The sequence below is a fragment of the Microcaecilia unicolor genome, chromosome 4 (assembly GCF_901765095.1).
Source record: "Microcaecilia unicolor chromosome 4, aMicUni1.1, whole genome shotgun sequence".
In the NCBI taxonomy this organism is placed as follows: domain Eukaryota; kingdom Metazoa; phylum Chordata; class Amphibia; order Gymnophiona; family Siphonopidae; genus Microcaecilia; species Microcaecilia unicolor.
The window spans coordinates 92,420,387-92,438,586 of NC_044034.1; the positions used below are offsets into that span (position 1 = coordinate 92,420,387).

The following is an 18,200-nucleotide window of genomic DNA, read 5'->3' on the forward strand; positions in this document are numbered from 1 at the left end:
AGACTTACAAAGTTCAATAGGCTAGTATATAACTTTGTAAGTCTAAGTGCTTTGAAAATATGCCTCAAGGTGCACAAGCCGAAGACAGAGCTACTGTGTGCTCTGCATCTAGGCTCTGCCTCCTTTATGGATGCCAAAAGAAGGCCAATATAGATCCTGGTTATGCAGCACGTGCTGGCTCACCTTTATCCATTTCATCCTGTTTATTCTTAACAGCATCTGTGATGTTCTGTGTTTGGATGCAGTTTTTTAAATTAATATTATTTAATATTTGTATTATTGCATTTCATCAGTGTTTCTCCTGTTTACCGAGGTTCTATATTATTTGTATAAAAATTAGTGTTTATTACATATGTGAAAAATATTCTCCTGAGATCTTCAACATAATCTCTTACTACTTATTCCATCCTAACTAACATCAGCAAAATTCGCCCTTTCCTCTCTGAACACACCACCCGAACTCTCGTCCACGCTCTCATTACCTCTCGCCTGGACTACTGCAACTTACTCCTCACCGGCCTCCCACTTAGCCATCTATCCCCCCTTCAGTCTGTTCAGAACTCTGCTGCACGTCTCATATTCCGCCAGAACCGATATACTCATATCACCCCTCTCCTCAGGTCACTTCACTGGCTTCCGATCGGATACCGCATTCAATTCAAGCTTCTCCTTCTTACCTACAAATGCACTCAGTCTGCTGCCCCTCACTACCTCTCTACCCTCATTTCCCCTTACGTTCCCGCCCGTAACCTCCGTTCACAGGATAAATCCCTCCTCTCAGTACCCTTCTCCACCACCGCCAACTCCAGGCTCCGCTCATTCTGCCTCGCCTCACCCTATGCTTGGAACAACCTTCCTGAACCCTTACGCCAAGCCCCCTCCCTGCCCGTCTTCAAGTCTTTGCTTAAAGCCCACCTCTTCAATGCTGCGTTCGGCACCTAACCCTTACCGTTCAGTGAATCCAGACTGCCCCAATTTGACTGCCCCTATCGGACCGACCGTTCACTTGTCTATTAGATTGTAAGCTCTTTGAGCAGGGACTGTCTCTCTTTGTTAAATTGTACAGCACTGCGTAACCCTAGTAGCGCTCTAGAAATGTTAAGTAGTAGTAGTAGTAGTAACTACTGATGTGAGCTAGGTGCTCAGTCAGATGTCCTTAGCAGTGCCAAGGCTCTGCAATGCACTTCATGGTTTCCTTTCCCCACTGAGCCTCCGTTCTTTACCCTCTTGCCAAGGGGCCTAGGCAGGGAGTGGGGGACCAGAATAGGCTGGCCTAGACAATCACGACAGGTGGGACTGAGAGTTCTGGCGAGGCCTATTTTAGGCTTCACTAGTACAAGCAAGAACTATTCCTTCTCCAGTGGCCAACTTTTCACCTACCTTCCTTAAACAGATTGGTTTCTATTAAAGGGATGACCAAAGCAGCTTACAAGTGTGAGCTAGCAGCTCCAATAGTTTAATGCTAAGGCTGTGGCTGATTATAAGGATATAACAAGATAGATCCAGGGGAGGGGGGGATAAAGAATGACACAGTATCATGTCCTCTGTATATAAACACATAGGTAATAAGTATATGATAGTTTATCAGATTGTATGTACTGAGATATAGTTATAAAAGCTACAGCCAAATGTATCTACACCTATATGTCAGATTCATAATTCTGTAGGCAAATAGTCCAACATAATGCCTATTGCACTGCTATGTAACTAACAATCTGACCAATGACTTCAAAGGGCCCTTTCTCCTCACCTTTTTCATCATCTGTTTTCGTCGATTCTGAAGTATTGCTGTTCTGCTTTTGGGTCTTTTAATTGTTGGAGGACACACACTCTTTGGATTGTATCCATATTTCTGAAAACTGCAGAGAAAAGATATTTAGATACTATAGGAGTCCATTCAAAAAAAATTACATTCCCTTCTTTATACTTTTTAATTTTATAAGTCAAAACACCACATAGAACAAGCCAATTGTACACAATACTGAAAGAATCATTTGTAGAAATACCCTCCCCTGCCTCTTCTAGTATCACTCTTATTTGTAATCTTGATTCTCCTCTGTCCCAGACCACTCAGTGCAGTTGTTATGCCAATAAAAAGCCATAGAAATTCTAATCATAGATGTTGGAATCATAACATAGGTCTCCATTTAGCATGAACATCCTATGTTTTGTGATAGTTCATTATTGTGCCATTAATTTGGACATAATTTAAATCAATTTTTCAGAAAGCTATTCCCCCCCTCCCGTTTACTAAGCAGCGCGGCAATGCCAGCACAGCCCATTCAAAGTTTTACAGCTTTCTCTCTCAGCTGGGCTGAAGTGCTGACCATGTTCTTGCCTCTGGGATGGCTAGATACAGAGTCTATGTGCAGAAGGCAACAATTCTCCTCTAAGCAACTGCTTTATTTATACAATAAAGAAGATTTTCTTAAGAATTGAGTCTACTACTAAAGCCTCTACTTGGGGTTGGTTCAGCTGGCTATTTGGCTACACTATACTTTGCCTAGAACAGCACAGTAAAAAGTCTTGGACACCAAAGTAAAAATCTCAGGGGGAGTGAAGAATTTTGAAATAACTCAGTGGATTATACTGACAAAGATTTTAGTGAACATTCTCAAAGTATCTCATATATTGAAAACAAAGCATGTTACAGTTCAAGTGCATGTGTGCATGCAAAGTAATTATAAGCATTCCTCAATGCAAAAGAAAGAGCAGAGTTACAAGTGCATTGCTTAAACGTTTCTAATGTGTGACCTCAAGTGAAAATTAAATAATTCTACAGAACTGTGCAGTGTGCTAAGCTTCAGCTCTTTCTCTAGCAGAGAAAATAAAAGTTTGTTAAAGTTAACTGCACTGCTTGAAAGTAATTGTGGTGTCATTTTGAGGGGAAATCTGGACTGTTAAAAGTAAAAAGCCTGAAAACACTTGCTGCTGTAGAAGACAGTTTTGGTGCATTCAAGGAAATACGCTCTCTGAAGAAGCTTATCAAAGCTAAAAATTGCATGGCTTGGCACATTACTATGTGAATTTAAGTGAGACTGGTGTTGGCCCTCTTTCCAAACAGAAGCAGTCTGGAGCCATAGCTCCCTTTGGAGGTATAGTAAAAACCTGAATAATTAATTAGCTAATGCCAGGTGCTCTGCACAATGTAAGATTCTGTGTCCCTTCCTTCACTGCCTGCAAGATACAAAGGAAAGGAAAGGAATCTCCTCCACATTAGGACTTCGTAGCCAAGGTGTTTGTGCAACAGGGGGAAGCAGAGAGCTGCATGCACCCCCCTCCCCCCAAGCTGTTCCTTTTAAGCAACATTTTGGCATAAAGCCAAGGTTCACTCTGCAATAAGTAGGAAAACCCCCCAGAAAAGGGGGTTTATTTTATTAGCGCAAAGCTATGGCAGATTCTGAAGTTAATGAGCAGGCTGTCACAAGTCAGTATGGGCAGTGAGAAGAAGTCTGAAAGATCCAGAAGGACACGTGCTTACATATAAAGCCAGAGAGATGCATGAAACTGAAGTAGAAAAAAATGTCTCTCTTGAAAAAACTTTGGCTCAAAGTAGAGCAAGAAAATTCTTGAGGTTTCTAACTAGAGCAAGGCTGAAGGCCTCAATACTAAGCAACTGCAAATAGTCTATAACCAATATCAACAAAAATCAGAGGAATACTGCCAGTTTCTAAGCAAGAAAGCCCAAAGAGAAAAACAACAACCCACCGACCTAACATGTTAGCAGAAGAAATTAAAGGCCAGAGGCACAAGCAGCCCCTGCAGGGGAAAATCAGTTGCAACATTCAGGCAACTCCAGACACACTAGAAATTCTAGAAGTTCAAGGTCCCTAAAATCACACAAGAAAAGCCATTTCAGCAGGTCCGCTACAGGCTCTATTGCTCTTAAATTGCAAATGAAAGCACAGGCTGACAAATCAAAGGTTCTTTATAGTAAACAGGAAGAAGCCATAGAATGTGAGCAACATAAAATAGAAACTGTTGCTAAATGTGAGAAGGGAGAGTTAAACATTGCTTTGAAGCTGCTCCAGCAAGAGAATGAAGTGGCTGTCTTAGAGGCACAGATAAAAGCACTTGAAAAAGACATAAGAGCAGGATGACAGGGAGAGTCAGCTCAGCCACATCGTCGCTGAACATTCTACCCAGCAAGGTTCATACCTTGGCTCACAAAAGCACACAGAGTCTGAGCACGCACGTTCCTATACACCAGCATCTAATTCACCCAAAATAAGTAGGCTTAAGGCAAAGCATGTTAAGGAGGTCAGCCACCACAACAGTGATCTACATGCTCACATGCAAACAGATTCATTAACATGGGTTCTCGCTCCAGGAAGTGCACCAAGGGAAATGCTTCATATCAACCAGACTCTGGCATCACCCAGGAACTGGACTCTTACAACAGATGAGCAGTTATGGCCGGCAAAACACCCTGTGATTAAGCAAGAGCTGCCTGATCAGCCACATTTCATGCCTGACTCCAGACAAACCCCAAGCCATAGCCAGACACAGGTATCTGCTGCCAGTGCAATAGAGACTTCAGAGTGAGAAGATCTATTAACATACATGGCTTGCAAAAAGACAGTTCAATGACTACCCAGAAAGGTATAGAGGGTGGAAATCTAACTAAGAATGACATAGCAACTATGAAACTCACTCCAAAGCAAGAGATGAACCTGATGATAAAGGAGCTGGGAATTGAGTCAGCCAATTGTGTAAAGAGATTACCAGATGCATATTTGCATGACCCCTCGAGGAGTTTGAAAGAAATGTGGGAGAGATTTGACCAACGCTATGGCAGCCCAGAAGATATCCAATAGGCACTGATGAAAAGAATAAGGAGTCACCCAAAGGTGGCAAATAAGAGACAATGACGTTACAAGAATTAGGAGATCTACTCCAGGAACTGGAAGCAAAGCTGATCTGAACCTTCATGGCCTTTACTACTTAGATACAGCTTGAGGCATAAATGAGATTATATCAAAGCTGCTCTATGACATAAGAGAAAAATGGTCATCAGTAGACACCAAGTATAAAGAGGACTACCAAGAGGTTTCCTCCCTTCAAAGTCTTTGTGAAATTCATCTGAGATTTTGCAAAGAGGAGAAATGACCCCAGCTTCATGTTTGATGAACCTGAAGCAGTCAAGACAGGTTACGTCCCTAGTGAAAGGCCAGTTAAGAAGTATACCACCACCAAGAAGCCTATAGCTGTACATATGACAGATTTGTCACCCACATGAATGCCATCAACTGATCATCACCCTACTACAGAAAAAGTAAAAAATACAGTGTCCTATACAAAACCTCAACCTCAAGAAATGTAGAGGTTTTAGGAAGAAACTTTAAAGAGAACGTAAAGATCTGTTCAAAAAGTATAGAATCTACTACAAATACTGCTCTTCATCCAAGCACATGACTCGGGTGCTGCATATATCTAGTAGCGCTATAGAAATGATAAGTAGTAGTAGTAGTAAAGACTGTAAAGAAGCCATCAAGTGTACTGAGAGCAATAGTGACCAGCATGTCAGTGCCTTACACCCTGACAACAGTAAGCCCTCTTCTACAAGAGCTCCAGCCTCTGAGTCAGGCCACAGCAGGGACGAGGAGGTACAGCAAGTGTCACTACCGAAAGTTACCCCAAACTGTATGCAGCTGTGCGGAGGAGGCTGCAGTAGATGGTCAAGCACCAAGATATATGTAACTAATGTATATCCAAAAGGGCAACCAGAAAAGCCAGTAAAGACCTATGTCATCATAGATGAGCAGAGTAACCAGTCCCTGGCAAGGACAGAGTCCTTTGATCTGTTTGACATCCAAGGAGCTCGCTATCCCTACAACCTCAAGACCTGTACAAGGATGACAAGGAGGATGGGGAGAAGAGCAAGTGGATACAAGATAGAAGAGATGGATGGTAGCAACAAGACCTATCAACTGTTATTGAATGAAATCAGATATCTGTTAACTGAGAAGAAATTCCCACAGCAGAGGTTACGCAACACCATCACCATCTCCAACCTATAGTGGAGTATCTGCAGTTTTTGGACCTCAATGCCAAGATGTTTTTTTTTTTGTTGTTGGGAAGAAATGCACCAACATTGATCAGAGTTCAAGGATGACATGTAGGTCCACTTGACGCCCCATATGCCTACTAACTCGCCCTAGGATGGGTGATAGTAGGTGACATCTGCATTAACAGATTGAGGAGACCAAGTGTTGATGTGTACAAAACGTGAGTCTTGGAAAATGGGAGTACCACCTGATTCAAGCCTTGTCATAACCATCTGTATGTGAAGGAGGGTTTTAGCTGGGATGAACCAGACCACGGCTCAACCACGTCAGGGCATCTCTCCATCAGATTTAGGAGAACATCTGGGGAACTCAGTGTTCCAAGTCATCAAGGATGACAACAAACCAACTTATTCAGAAGAAGACAGAGTTCTTGAGAATTATGGATAAGGAATTCTACAAGGATTGGTGGCTGGGTGGCTCCACTACCATTCTGGACACCCAGAACATGACTACCTAACAACAGAAAGAAAGCTCTCTCTTATCTCACTTGACTGCAACAGACTCTGAGAAGGAAACCAGAAGGGAAATAACACTTTACAACTTTCATGCAGAACATGCTGGATAATGGCCATGCTGAGCCAGTTCCATAGTTAAAAGACAACGAAGAATGTTAGTACTTACCTACCTTTGGTGTATATAATCCACAAAAACCAGGCCAGATCAGGATTGTGTTCCATTCCAGTGCTCAAATTCAAGGAATATCACTCAACAATGTGCTGCTTTTTGGGTATGACATGATTAACAACCTATTAGGAGTCTTGATTCGCTTCAGAAAGAACTCTATTGCCATAAAAGCAGATATCCAACAAATGTTCTATTGCTTTGTTGTATACCCAGACTACAGAAATTACTTGAGATTCCTGTGGTACCGTGACTACATCAACCAGCATATCGTGGAATACAGACTGAAAGTTCATGTCTTTGGTAACAGTCCATCACTGCAGTAGTAACCTATAGGCTTAGGACAGCACAAGAGGGAGAAAGAGAATATGGCACAGACGCTTCATTGAAAGAGACTTTTATGTTAACGATGGTCTGAAGTCCTTACCTACCACAGGAGAAGCCATTTACTTGCTAAAGAGAACAAAAGCAATGCTGGCAAAGGCCAATCTGAAACTTCATAAAATCATCTCTAACAGTCCAGAAATAATGAAAGCATTTCCTGCAGAGGATCATGCCAAAGATTTAAAGGATCTAGAACTAAGAGTAGACACTGCCACTTCAGAGAAGCCTTGGATTACACTGGGATCTAGAGACATTTTCACCTTTCAAGTCTCTACCCAAGAGAAGTTATATACACACAGAGGTGTCTTGACTATAGTTAATAATCTGTACAAGCCATTGGGGTTTGTGGCTCCAGGCACCATTCAATGAAGATCCCTACTGAGGGATAAGTGGAAAGTTCCATTAGCACCAGAAATGCGACAAGAATGGGAGAAATGGAAAGATTCTCTAAATCCTCTTGAACATTGCACAGAGGAGATGCTTATTAATATGTTGTAAAAAAAGTTCCTTTGAGTGTTGGGTTAACTGGAAGATGCAAAACATATGAATAGAATTATATACCATGTTCAATATAGTTGAAATTCTGTGTCAGTCACATTTAATAACACCAAAAATTGGTGGATGCCTATAAAAAATGTGTGTCGTCCTGAAATACAGGCAGATACATTACAGTGATATAGACTGATGATAAAATGGTTAACATATAGATATGACTAGGCATAGGTTTGAACAGTTTTACTATATAAAGGTTTGCAGACCATATAGGTCACAACAAGAGGAATAATAATTAAAGGGTTGGCGGCGGTATGGAACACCATGTACTGGAGGCAGGAACTTTGACTATTTAAATGCTGTTGAGTCAATTTGGAGTATGAGAATTGCCTGTACAATCCTTAACAAAACAAGGCGTATATGGTATAGGGTTAGCCCTAATATTAAAGACAGGGGATGGGGATATAAAGTGAAAAGTTGATGGCAATCTGTTGTAAATTAACAAATAATCTTTTGATGAACATTTATATTGTTAAAATTATGTATACATGGACAATGGCATGTAATTTATTGAACTGTCATCAATAAAAACGTTTAACAATAAATCCTCTTGAACAACAGCACATCCCATGCATTTACATCCCTGCAGTACTCAGTACTGCCTGCCACCAAGAGACTGCATCTTCACTTCAACAACTAGCTGATGAAAGAATGGACACCGACCACCAAAGTGCCATCAGAGATACAGAACTACAGATCATCAATGATAACCTGGCACCATCTGGGAACTTTGACACAAGACAAACAGAAAGAACTTCTTCAGCAGAGCTATCACTGACCCAGTGATCCACACCACGAACAGATGAGGAAAACATGGACCACTGGACATTTCTCTCTCTTATATACTGTTTGTCTCTCATTCAGCTCTTGCGAGACTGCAAGAGAAGTCGCCAGAGCAGCAGTGAACCAGAGACAAGCAAGAAGTTGCCAAGCTTAAGATCCAGAAATGAATAGACTTTTGAATATTTATAGTTAGAGGAGTTAAATAGTGGTATCTACCGATACCAGGTGGGGAGTGTTCTTAACCCATATTCATGGAGGCAGGTTATATTGTGATGTATATTTTCTATGAGTTTTGTTTGTATTTAATTGCATTGTTTGTATAATAGATAGCACTGTGTACTGGGGCATTCCCCCTATAGTTTGCAATATCCTGTGATTGACTCCTTGTAAGCTTTCTTTATTGGCTTTTAGCTCTGAGCTGGGGCCTGCCCTCCCTCTCTGCCCCTGAGGATTTTGTGAGAGAGACCAATCTTCCTAGCATGCCTTTGTGATCAGCAGCTGTTCTAGGGGATGATCTCTCTTTCATCTACTGTAATTCCATCTCCCCAAGTCATTTCCCATTTTTGCCCTTACTTTCTTCCCCTTATTCGAATTTGAGTGTTACAGCTTTTCTTCTCAACTGTGCTGAAGTTATGGCAATCTCCTTGCCTCTAAGGTGGCTAGTTAAAGACTATGTGCAGAAGACAACAATTCTCTTCTAAGAAACTGAACTGTTAAGTTGGATTTTCTTTATTATGAGAACTACAATAAAGACGATTTGCTTAAGAATTGATCGTGTACTCCTAAAGTTTCTACTTAGGGATAGGTTAGCTGGTTGTTCAGCTACACTATACTTTGCCTAGAACAGCACATTGCGGGTCCCTTACTATGGAATATGCTGACTGAGGCTAAAAAAAATAAAAGACTTGAAAGAGTTTAAAAAGAATTAAAAATATTCTTTTTCTTGCAGGCATAAGTTGGTGATTAAGTAGATCCATTTGTTTTGCACATTACCGATTGTATTTTTATCAGTCAATCTCTTATGAGATACTTATACATTATGTTAGGAGGTGTTTTGTTTTTTTTTTTGTATATGCTATCTTGACATAGATCACAAATCATAAATACATAATGATATATCTTGAACTTTTTGATTGTGCAGATTAGAAGTTTTTTAAATAAAGTCTCTGTTAAAGTTCTCTGCTAGCTTTGCGTTTAACATAGTCTTTTGTTGGTAATGGAAGGTATCATTGCAGGGAGGACAACATCCCTTCCTCCCAAACTTGATCGAGAGACTAATGATAAGGATGCCAATTTCTTATAAGTATTGTTCATCATTCCAGGTACAAAGCCAGATGCATACATTATTGCAGTAGAGAGAAAACATTACCTGTCAGGAGAGAGGGAGTGACATTGGACCATCCATGTGCAAAATGGGAGCTTGCATATCAAAGTTCATCCCTTGTACGTGTTTCAACATTTCTAGCCTTGGCAACCAGGGTATAACCCAAAGTGGTGTGTCTTCCATAATGAGAAGTTAAATTTTGAGCCAAGGTTTTGAAGAAGGTTGAAGCCATTCAGCAATGATCTTTAATTGGGCTACTTTGTGGTAGTTCTCAAGTTTGGTACTCCCATTCCAGCAGACATTCGAAGTTGGTAGTGCATAACTCATTTTAGTCCGAGGGGCTTTTTCCCCCCATATATAATGAAAAGCTTTCCTTTTCTGTGTAGCTGCCTTTCCTTTTGCAATCTTGTTTTATGTATATGGGCCTGTAAAGAGATATTACTTCGCATAACAGCTTTTAATGTTTCCCATAGTACTACTGGTGTCACCTCTGTGGTATCATTCATCTCTAGAAATTTTCATAGATCTTTTTCTAATTTTTCAATGCTTGCTGGATCTAGAAGTGTCTAGGAATCTCCATACCGGAAGCTTATTCTGTTTAGTATTCAGCTGTAATGTTATTAGTACTTGACCATGGTCAGACCATGTATGGGGGTAAACTTCAGCGTGTTTCACCTTTTTTTTTTTTTTAACATGCCTGCAATTCCCATCAAATATCAATTCTGGAATAGGTATGATGGACTGGAGAGAATAGGTGTAGTCCCTCTCTGAGCCATGCTGTGCCTTGAGAGGTCTAAGAAACAAACATTTTGTATAAATTTAATTAATGCTGCTCTTTCCTTAGTAGCATAATCTACCACTGGTGTCATGTTGTCTAAAGATGGGTCTACTGTGAGATTGAAATCTCTTCCTATTAATAATTCTCCTTCCAGGTGTTGAATAAAGAGTTTAATGAGCAAATCAAAGAAAGCCCCCTATTGAGTGTTAGGAGCATAAATATTGAGGAAGGTATATCTCTGTTGATGTAATGATATTTATTAAAGGAATATATCTTCCTTCTTTATCTGTTAATACTTTGCGTATCAACCATGGGATAGCCTGAGAGAGAAGTACACCCAATCCTTTTGTTTTTGCTGAAATCTTATTAGAAGCTAATTTTATCATTTTATAATGTTTATGATATAACAAATATTCCTGCCTAGGCAGCAAATGTGTCTCTTGTATGAATGCTATATCTATAAGTAACCAATGGGCTTCTATAAATAGCAGGTTTCACTTAATTGGTGAATTTAACCCTTTCACGTTTAGAGTCATAAATCTCACTTCTCCCATGGCTGATCTTTATAAGGCTGCTCGCCAAGGTCAGAACAATTTGTAGCTATCATTAAAGCAGCTATATAAGACAGAGTCAATAATATCAGCTCACAAGTGATATCTGGGGGCAGAAGGTTAATTTAAACATAGAGGCAGTTCCCAAAACCCTTCCCTAAAATTTGGGAGACTGGAAGACTGGGCAACCAAATGGCAGATGAAATTTAATGTAGATAAGAGCACAGTGATGCATAATGGGAAGAATAACCCTAACTATAACTGCATGATGCTAAGTTCCATATTAGGAGTCACCATCAAGGAAAAGGATTTGTGTCATCGTGGAAATCTCCTCCTTAGTGTGGCAGCAGTCAAAAAAAGCAAACAATGTTAGGAATTAATAGGAAAGGAATACAAAATAAAACAATATCATTATACCTCTATGTCTCTCCATGGTAAGACTGAACCTTGAATACTGTGTGCAATTCTGGTTGCTGAATCTCAAAAAAATATAGTGGAACTGGAAAAGGTACAGAGACGGGTATAATCAAAATGGTAGAGACTATTATAAAGAACAAAATTACAAAGCATATTCAAAAGCATGGATTAATGAGAAAGCCAACATGGATTTAGTGATGGAAAATCTTGCCTCACTAATCTATTACATTTCTTTGAAGGGGTGAACAAACATGTGGATAAAGGTGAGCTGGTCGATACTGTGCATCTGGATTTTCAAAAGGCGTTTGACAAAGTACCTCATGAAAGACTCCAGAGGAAATTGGAGAGTCATGGGATAGGAGTTAATGTACTATTGTGGTTTAAAAACTGGTTAAAAGATAGAAAACAGAGAGTAGGGTTAAATGGTCAGTATTCTTTTTTTTTTTTTTTAAATGGTCAGTATTCTTAATGGAGAAGGGTAAATAGTGAAGTTCCCCAGGGTCTGTGCTGGGACCGTCGCTTTTAAACATATTTATAAATGATCTAGAGATGGGAGTAACTAGTGAGGTAATTAAATTTGCTGATGACACGTTCAAAGTTGTTAAATCGCAAGAGGAGTGTGAAAAATTACAAGAGGACCTTACGAGACTGGGAAACTGGGCATCCAAATGGCAGCTGACGTTTAATGTAAATGCAAGTCATGCCTGTGGGAAAGAGGAACCCGAACTATAGCTCCATGATGCAAGGTTCCACATTAGGAGTCACAGACCAGGAAAGGGATGATACGCTGAAACTCTCTGCTCTGTGTGTGGCGGCGGTGGCTAAGAAAGCAAATACAATGTTAGGTATTATAAGGAAAGGAATGGAAAACAAAAAATGAGGACGTTATAATGCCTTTGTATCACTCCATGGTGCGACTGCACCTCAAATATTGTGTTCAACTCTAGTCACTGCATCTCAAAAAAGATATAGTGGAATTAGAAAAGGTACAGAGAAAGGCAAAGAAAATGATACAGGGGATGGGACGACTTCCCTATGAGGAAAGGCTAAAGCGGCTAAGGCTCTTCAGCTTTGAGAAGAGATGGCTGAGGGAAGATATGACAGAGGTCTATAAAATAATGAGTGGAATGGAACAGGTAGACATGAATCGCTTGTTTACTCTTTCCAAAAATAGTAGGACTAGGGGACACACAATGAAGCTACAAAGTAGTAAATTTAAAACGAATTGGAGAAAATATATTTCTTCACTCAACGTATAATTAAACTCTGTTATTCGTTGCCAGAGAATGTAGTAAAAGCAGTTAGCTTAGCGGGGTTAAAAAAAGTTTTGAATAGATTTCCTAAAAGAAAAGTCCATAAGTCATTATTAAAATGACTTGGGGAAAATCCACTGCTTATTTCTAGAATTAGCAGCATAAAATGTATTGTACTGTTTTGGAATCTTGCAGGTACTTGTGACCTGGACTGGCCATTGTTGGAAACAGGATGCTGGGTTTGATGGACCTTCAGTTAGTCACAGTATGGCAATACTTATGTACTTATCCTTTTTGTTTGAGTTGCTTATTCAATGGGGTTATTATTTTCTCATACAATCTGCTAAAATACACAGACCATCCTAGGGTGTTCACAGACTTTTTTTTAGCACTGTAAAGATACACATGCTTAAAACTGAGCCACTGTGCAACATTTCAACTACCAGCTTTCAACTTTAAATATTCTTTAGCGATATTCTTTTTGCTGCCTCTCCTGAATTTCATGGTGATTACGTTTTCTCTAAGTGCATAGACTATGGATATTTCTTACTCCAGCAGCTCTTTCCCTTGCTTCATAGCCTGTGGCACAGGCTTATATTTCCCTTTTCCACTGTTGCCTTCCTCAGTATGGATGACTTCAATCTCAGAATCTGAGCAAGAAATTTCCATTTTTTTCTTCTTTGTGAAACTTTCATCCACTTGATCATCATCATCATTGTTATTATGTTGGACACCAATTTCTGCTGAGTTTTCAGATCCACCTTCTCTGTTAATGGTTCTGGTCAATATCCTGCCTAAAGAAAACACACAGATAATTACAAACACTTCTTGTCATGGTTAATAGTTTCTTACCCCATGAACAATTTTTAAAGACATATTATTTTTTTTTTGTTACAACTTTTCATAAAATATTTTGGTTCAGTTGTGGAAGTGTAACTGCACAGAGTAAAACAATTAGAGAGAGAACCTTTATTTGGTATGTTAATGGGCTGGTGGAGCTATGATCTTATGAAATGGTTGGATATTAGGAAGATCTTAAATCCAAATTAAACTGGTGAGGCTGTGTGTGTGTGTGGCGGGGGGGGGGGGGGGGGTGGGGGTGTTGTATGTAACTGAGGATTTACACAGTTGAGAGTATTGTGAACTTTGTATAGATTTTAAATTGGGTGGATGAGTTATAATTATGTGTAATTCTGAATGTTTTGCCAGTGTATTTGATGGAAAGGTAAACAAGATTAGATGGGTGGGGTTGAAAGTTTAGACACTGTTTTAGGTGTTTTTATGTATGCTGTCCGACATTTTGTTTTATTGTGGATTTTCTTTAAACTTTTATCAGTTCTATAACATAGTGACTGGAAAACATACAAAACTGTCAGTCCAAATATAATAGAATTTCCACAATGTTTAATTATTATAATTAAATGTAGTGGGGGAAAAACAGACCCCATTAAGCAAGTCAGGTTGTAATACTGTGCACTAATGCCATTAATGTGCAATATTTTCTACAAGGCCCACTGCATAAAATGGGCCCTGTGGTAAATAACATGTGTTAACTGTTAGTTGACCCAGTTACAAGGGTGTAACAAAAAAAAAAAAGAGAAAGAGGGAGAAACAATAATATACTAATCATAGCAAGTACAAACAATGATACAACCATTCATACCAACTTCATGCAAGTGATCGGTTTAGGTGAAAACACTAAGAAAAAGAATAACAGAATTCTGTATATTTGCAGTGAAATGTAGAAACAAATATGTTTCAAAGCATCAGGCATCAAGAAGGCCTTTCACAGACATGGTTCAAATAGTCACTGTAATAGTAGTTCACTATAAGTTGTTTCCAAAGGCTGAAAGTAGATAATTGGTCTGATATCCAAACTAAAAACTACACTTAAAGTAACAGCAAGGCTATGTAGAGAAATAAATTCTAAATGCAAATACTTCTACTCAGTACAAAACTACAATAGTAATGGGGAAAAGCCTCAAAGAGCTCCCAGATTAAATATCCATCTGTCGGAGCTAAAACAGACCAACTAGTCTTCTCTTCATCATAGGCAAAAACCCCGTATATGCAGCCACAGGAATTCTTAGTGGACCGCAATTATCTAATAGATACTGTTAATTTGAATTTTTTGAAATAAAGAATTTTTTGAAAATTCTTTAGTATAGATACCTATACTTCATAATTGACCAAGCAGTCTTGAGTGGAATACAATAAAAGCAGCCATTAGATCTACCTTGATTAGCACATCTACTATAGCCCACAGAAGAGATTCAGTGCTATGATGATGTCAGTAGCTGGATGGATGACTATGCAGCTCTATCTTTAAAAAAATCAGATCAGATCAGGTAACTGTTCTAGAACTACTTTTTCTAATACCTGCTTGGCCTGGCCAATGCAACCTTCCATTATCTGCAGATCGACCCCAAATGCCAGTAACTCCTGACTGCAATTTTTCTAAGACCCTATTAATGGCCTCATTCTGTACGGTCTGGAAAACAATTCCTCTGTTTATTCTTAAACCAGGGCCAAAAACTGGATTTAAAGAAGCAGTGTTTGGTGTATTTGGCGGTGAGGAGTTGAAGGTGGAGCCACGCCATCTTGTTGACCTAGGCACTGTGCCATCAGGGTCTATCTAGCCGACTTTGGTTTGTCTGGTATATCTGCTGCCTTATTTTCCTTTTTAACTTCAGGACAAGGCGGCATTATGTAGTAACTGTCGATCATTGAGGGATTTTGTCAGATGATAACAGATTTTAGCAATTTAAGTGGAACCCATGTCAGGAGTGCAGTTTGTGTGTCCTCATCCTGCAGTGACCATCACATGACCCTTGTTGTAATAGCCTTTTCTTTGTTTGGTGGGTTATCCTAATTGTTAAGATAGGGGAATATATGTGCATTTCATAACAACAACAGAGTTGGACTATGTTATTTTATGGTGAAAAGTTCAAGGTTAATAAAGAGACAATAAAAGCAAATAACTAATTGTGCTGAACTACAATTATTAAAATACTAGTAAATAAGGCCCGTTTCTGACACAAATGAAACGGGTGCTAGCAAGGTTTTCCTTGGAGTGTGTATGTTTGAGAGAGTGTGTGTGAGAGAGAGAGAGAGAGAGAGAGAGAGAGAGAGTGAATGTGCGAGTGTGTGTGTGTGACAGAGAAAGAGTGAGTCTAGGGAGTGTGTGTGTGAGAACGAGTGTGTGTGCGAGTGCGTATGTGAGATACAGTGACTGTGAGAGAGAGTGTGTTTCACACAGATGCACTGTGTGTGTGAGAGAGAGATAGAGAGTGTGTGTGTGAGACAGAGTGTGAGAGAGTATGTGTGCGATACAAAGACTCTGTGAGACCGAGAGAATGTATAAGACCGAGAGAGTGTATGAGACCGAGTGTGTGTGTGAGACCGACTGTGTGACACATAGAGAGTGAATGTGATACAGTGTGAGACATAGTGTGAGAGACTGTGTGAGAGAGAGAGAGAGAGATACCTCCCCCTCCCTCTGTGGTCTCAGGACCCCCCCCCCCCCCCCCGTGGTCTGAGGATTCCCTCCCCTCTGGTCTCAGGATCCCCTGCCCCCCTCTCAGGTCTGAGGACCCCCCCGTGGTCTCAGGACCCCCTGCCTCTCCTCCCCTCTGCGTGGTTGGCTGTACCGTGCGTGTGTGTGTGTGACAGAGAGTGAGACTGGGTGTGAGTGTGTGTGTGAGAGAGAATATGTGTGATTGTCCTCTCTCCCCTGCCCCCCTCCAGCCACCCAGTGATTCTCCTCTCTCCCCTGGCCCCCCCTCCAGCCACCCAGCAATTCTTGTCTCCTCTGCCCCCCCCTCCAGCCACCCAGCTATTCCCCTGGCCTGCCCTCCAGTGATTCTGCTCTCTCCCCTGCCCCCCTTCAGCCACCCAGCGATTCTGCTCTCTCCCCTGCCCCCCCTCCAGCCACCCAGCAATTGTCCTGTGTCCCCACCCCCCCTCCAGCCACCCTACGATTCTCCTGTATCCCCTGTCCCCCTCCAGCCATGCAGCGATTCTCCTCTCTCCCCTGGCCCCCCTCCTCCATCCTCCCAGCGATTCTGCTCTCTCCCCTGTCCCCCCTTCAGCCACCCAGCAATTCTGCTCTCTCCCCTGCCCCCCCTGCAGCCACCCAGCGATAAGTTCCTCATACCTTTGCCAAACTTTGAACACAACGTTCTGAAGCTGACTCTGTGGCTTCACTCAAGGGTTCGTGGGTTCGTAACGGTGTAGATCTCTCTCTGCCCATGTCTCTCTGCCCCACCCTCGACGTCATGACATTTTGACGCTAGGGCAGGGCCCGCCCTCGACATCATCACATTTAGATGCAAGGTTGGGGCAGAGAGACATGGGCAGAGAGAGATCTACACCGTTACAAACCCACGAACCCTTGAGTGAAGCCACGGAGTCAGCTTCAGAATGTTGGAGGTGCTTTTTATTATAGTAGATTTTGGGGATAAAACAAAGTCTAAAATGCAGTGTGTAAAGACTAACATTTTAACATGAAAATAAAAAACCTAGTGCATTCAACTGATGGTCCCTCTTTATTGATCAGTTAATCTTTCCAGAGTGTTTATTGCATATTTATAAGTTGGTTACTGACAGTATTTTAAAGAGCAAGATAGGAAATAAGACATACTTACCTGTATAGGTACAAACAAATGTTCCTTTGTCAATATCATCCAAACAGCGAACTCCCCAGCCCTTGTTATGTGTTTTAAACACTTGAAGTCGGAGTCGAAGGCCATGCTGCACTACTCTGTTCTGACAAAACATCTCGTCACATTTGCATGATATACTACACTCAAAAATTCTGTAAAGAAAGCAACAGAATTATTTCTTCAAACTTCAAAAACACACATATATAAATACAATTGTTTAGACTAAAGATTCCCTATGAGCAGGCCAATCCAAATGTTTATAGGGTAAAAAAGGCCAAGAAGCTGTATTCTAACAATTTATAAAATATAAAGTGCATGAACAAAAACTAAAAATGCAAGTTAAACTTATAAATAGAAAACACACTAAAACAGTGTAACATCACAAGAATTTCAGCAGCAGTTTGTGCTGTCTTGAACTCTCAATGCTGGGCACAGTTCATTGAGTAGTAGTGGAATCATTCTAGCCTATGCAGCCCTGACAGCCAATAGGAAGAGGCTGCCTGCGTGTTACAATAGCAATGTGTTCTAGGCCCCTAGCACTCAGCAAATTGACAGCTTGGGGCCATAGTAAATGATACATGAAATGACAGCAGATAAAAGATCGGAACGGTCCATCCAGTCTGCCCAACAAGATAAACTAATTTTACATGGTATGTGATACTTTATATGTATACCCGAGTTTGATTTGTCCTTGCCGTTCTCAGGGCACAGACTGTAGAAGTCTGCCCAGCCCTATTCTTGTACTAAAAGTTCTGAAGCTAACATCAAAGCCCCTTAAAATTTACACTCCAGCTCATTCATATCT

At 40.6% G+C, this 18,200-nt stretch overlaps 1 protein-coding gene across 6 annotated transcripts in view; it reads right to left on the reverse strand.

The window, feature by feature from the left end:
• The window catches only part of SETDB2 (SET domain bifurcated histone lysine methyltransferase 2), a 212,838-nt gene that overhangs the window by 59,109 nt on the left and 135,529 nt on the right, over window positions 1–18,200 (reverse strand). For 5 of the 6 annotated variants that reach the window (XM_030200463.1, XM_030200469.1, XM_030200465.1 and 2 more), the window contains 3 exons: window positions 17,378–17,547; window positions 13,282–13,525; window positions 1,751–1,862 (listed from right to left, as the gene is read on the reverse strand). In XM_030200463.1, coding sequence (XP_030056323.1) covers window positions 1,751–1,862; window positions 13,282–13,525; window positions 17,378–17,547 — 526 coding nt within the window. The remainder of the gene's footprint in view (window positions 1–1,750; window positions 1,863–13,281; window positions 13,526–17,377; window positions 17,548–18,200) is intronic. The other variant, XM_030200466.1, reaches the window with a different exon arrangement.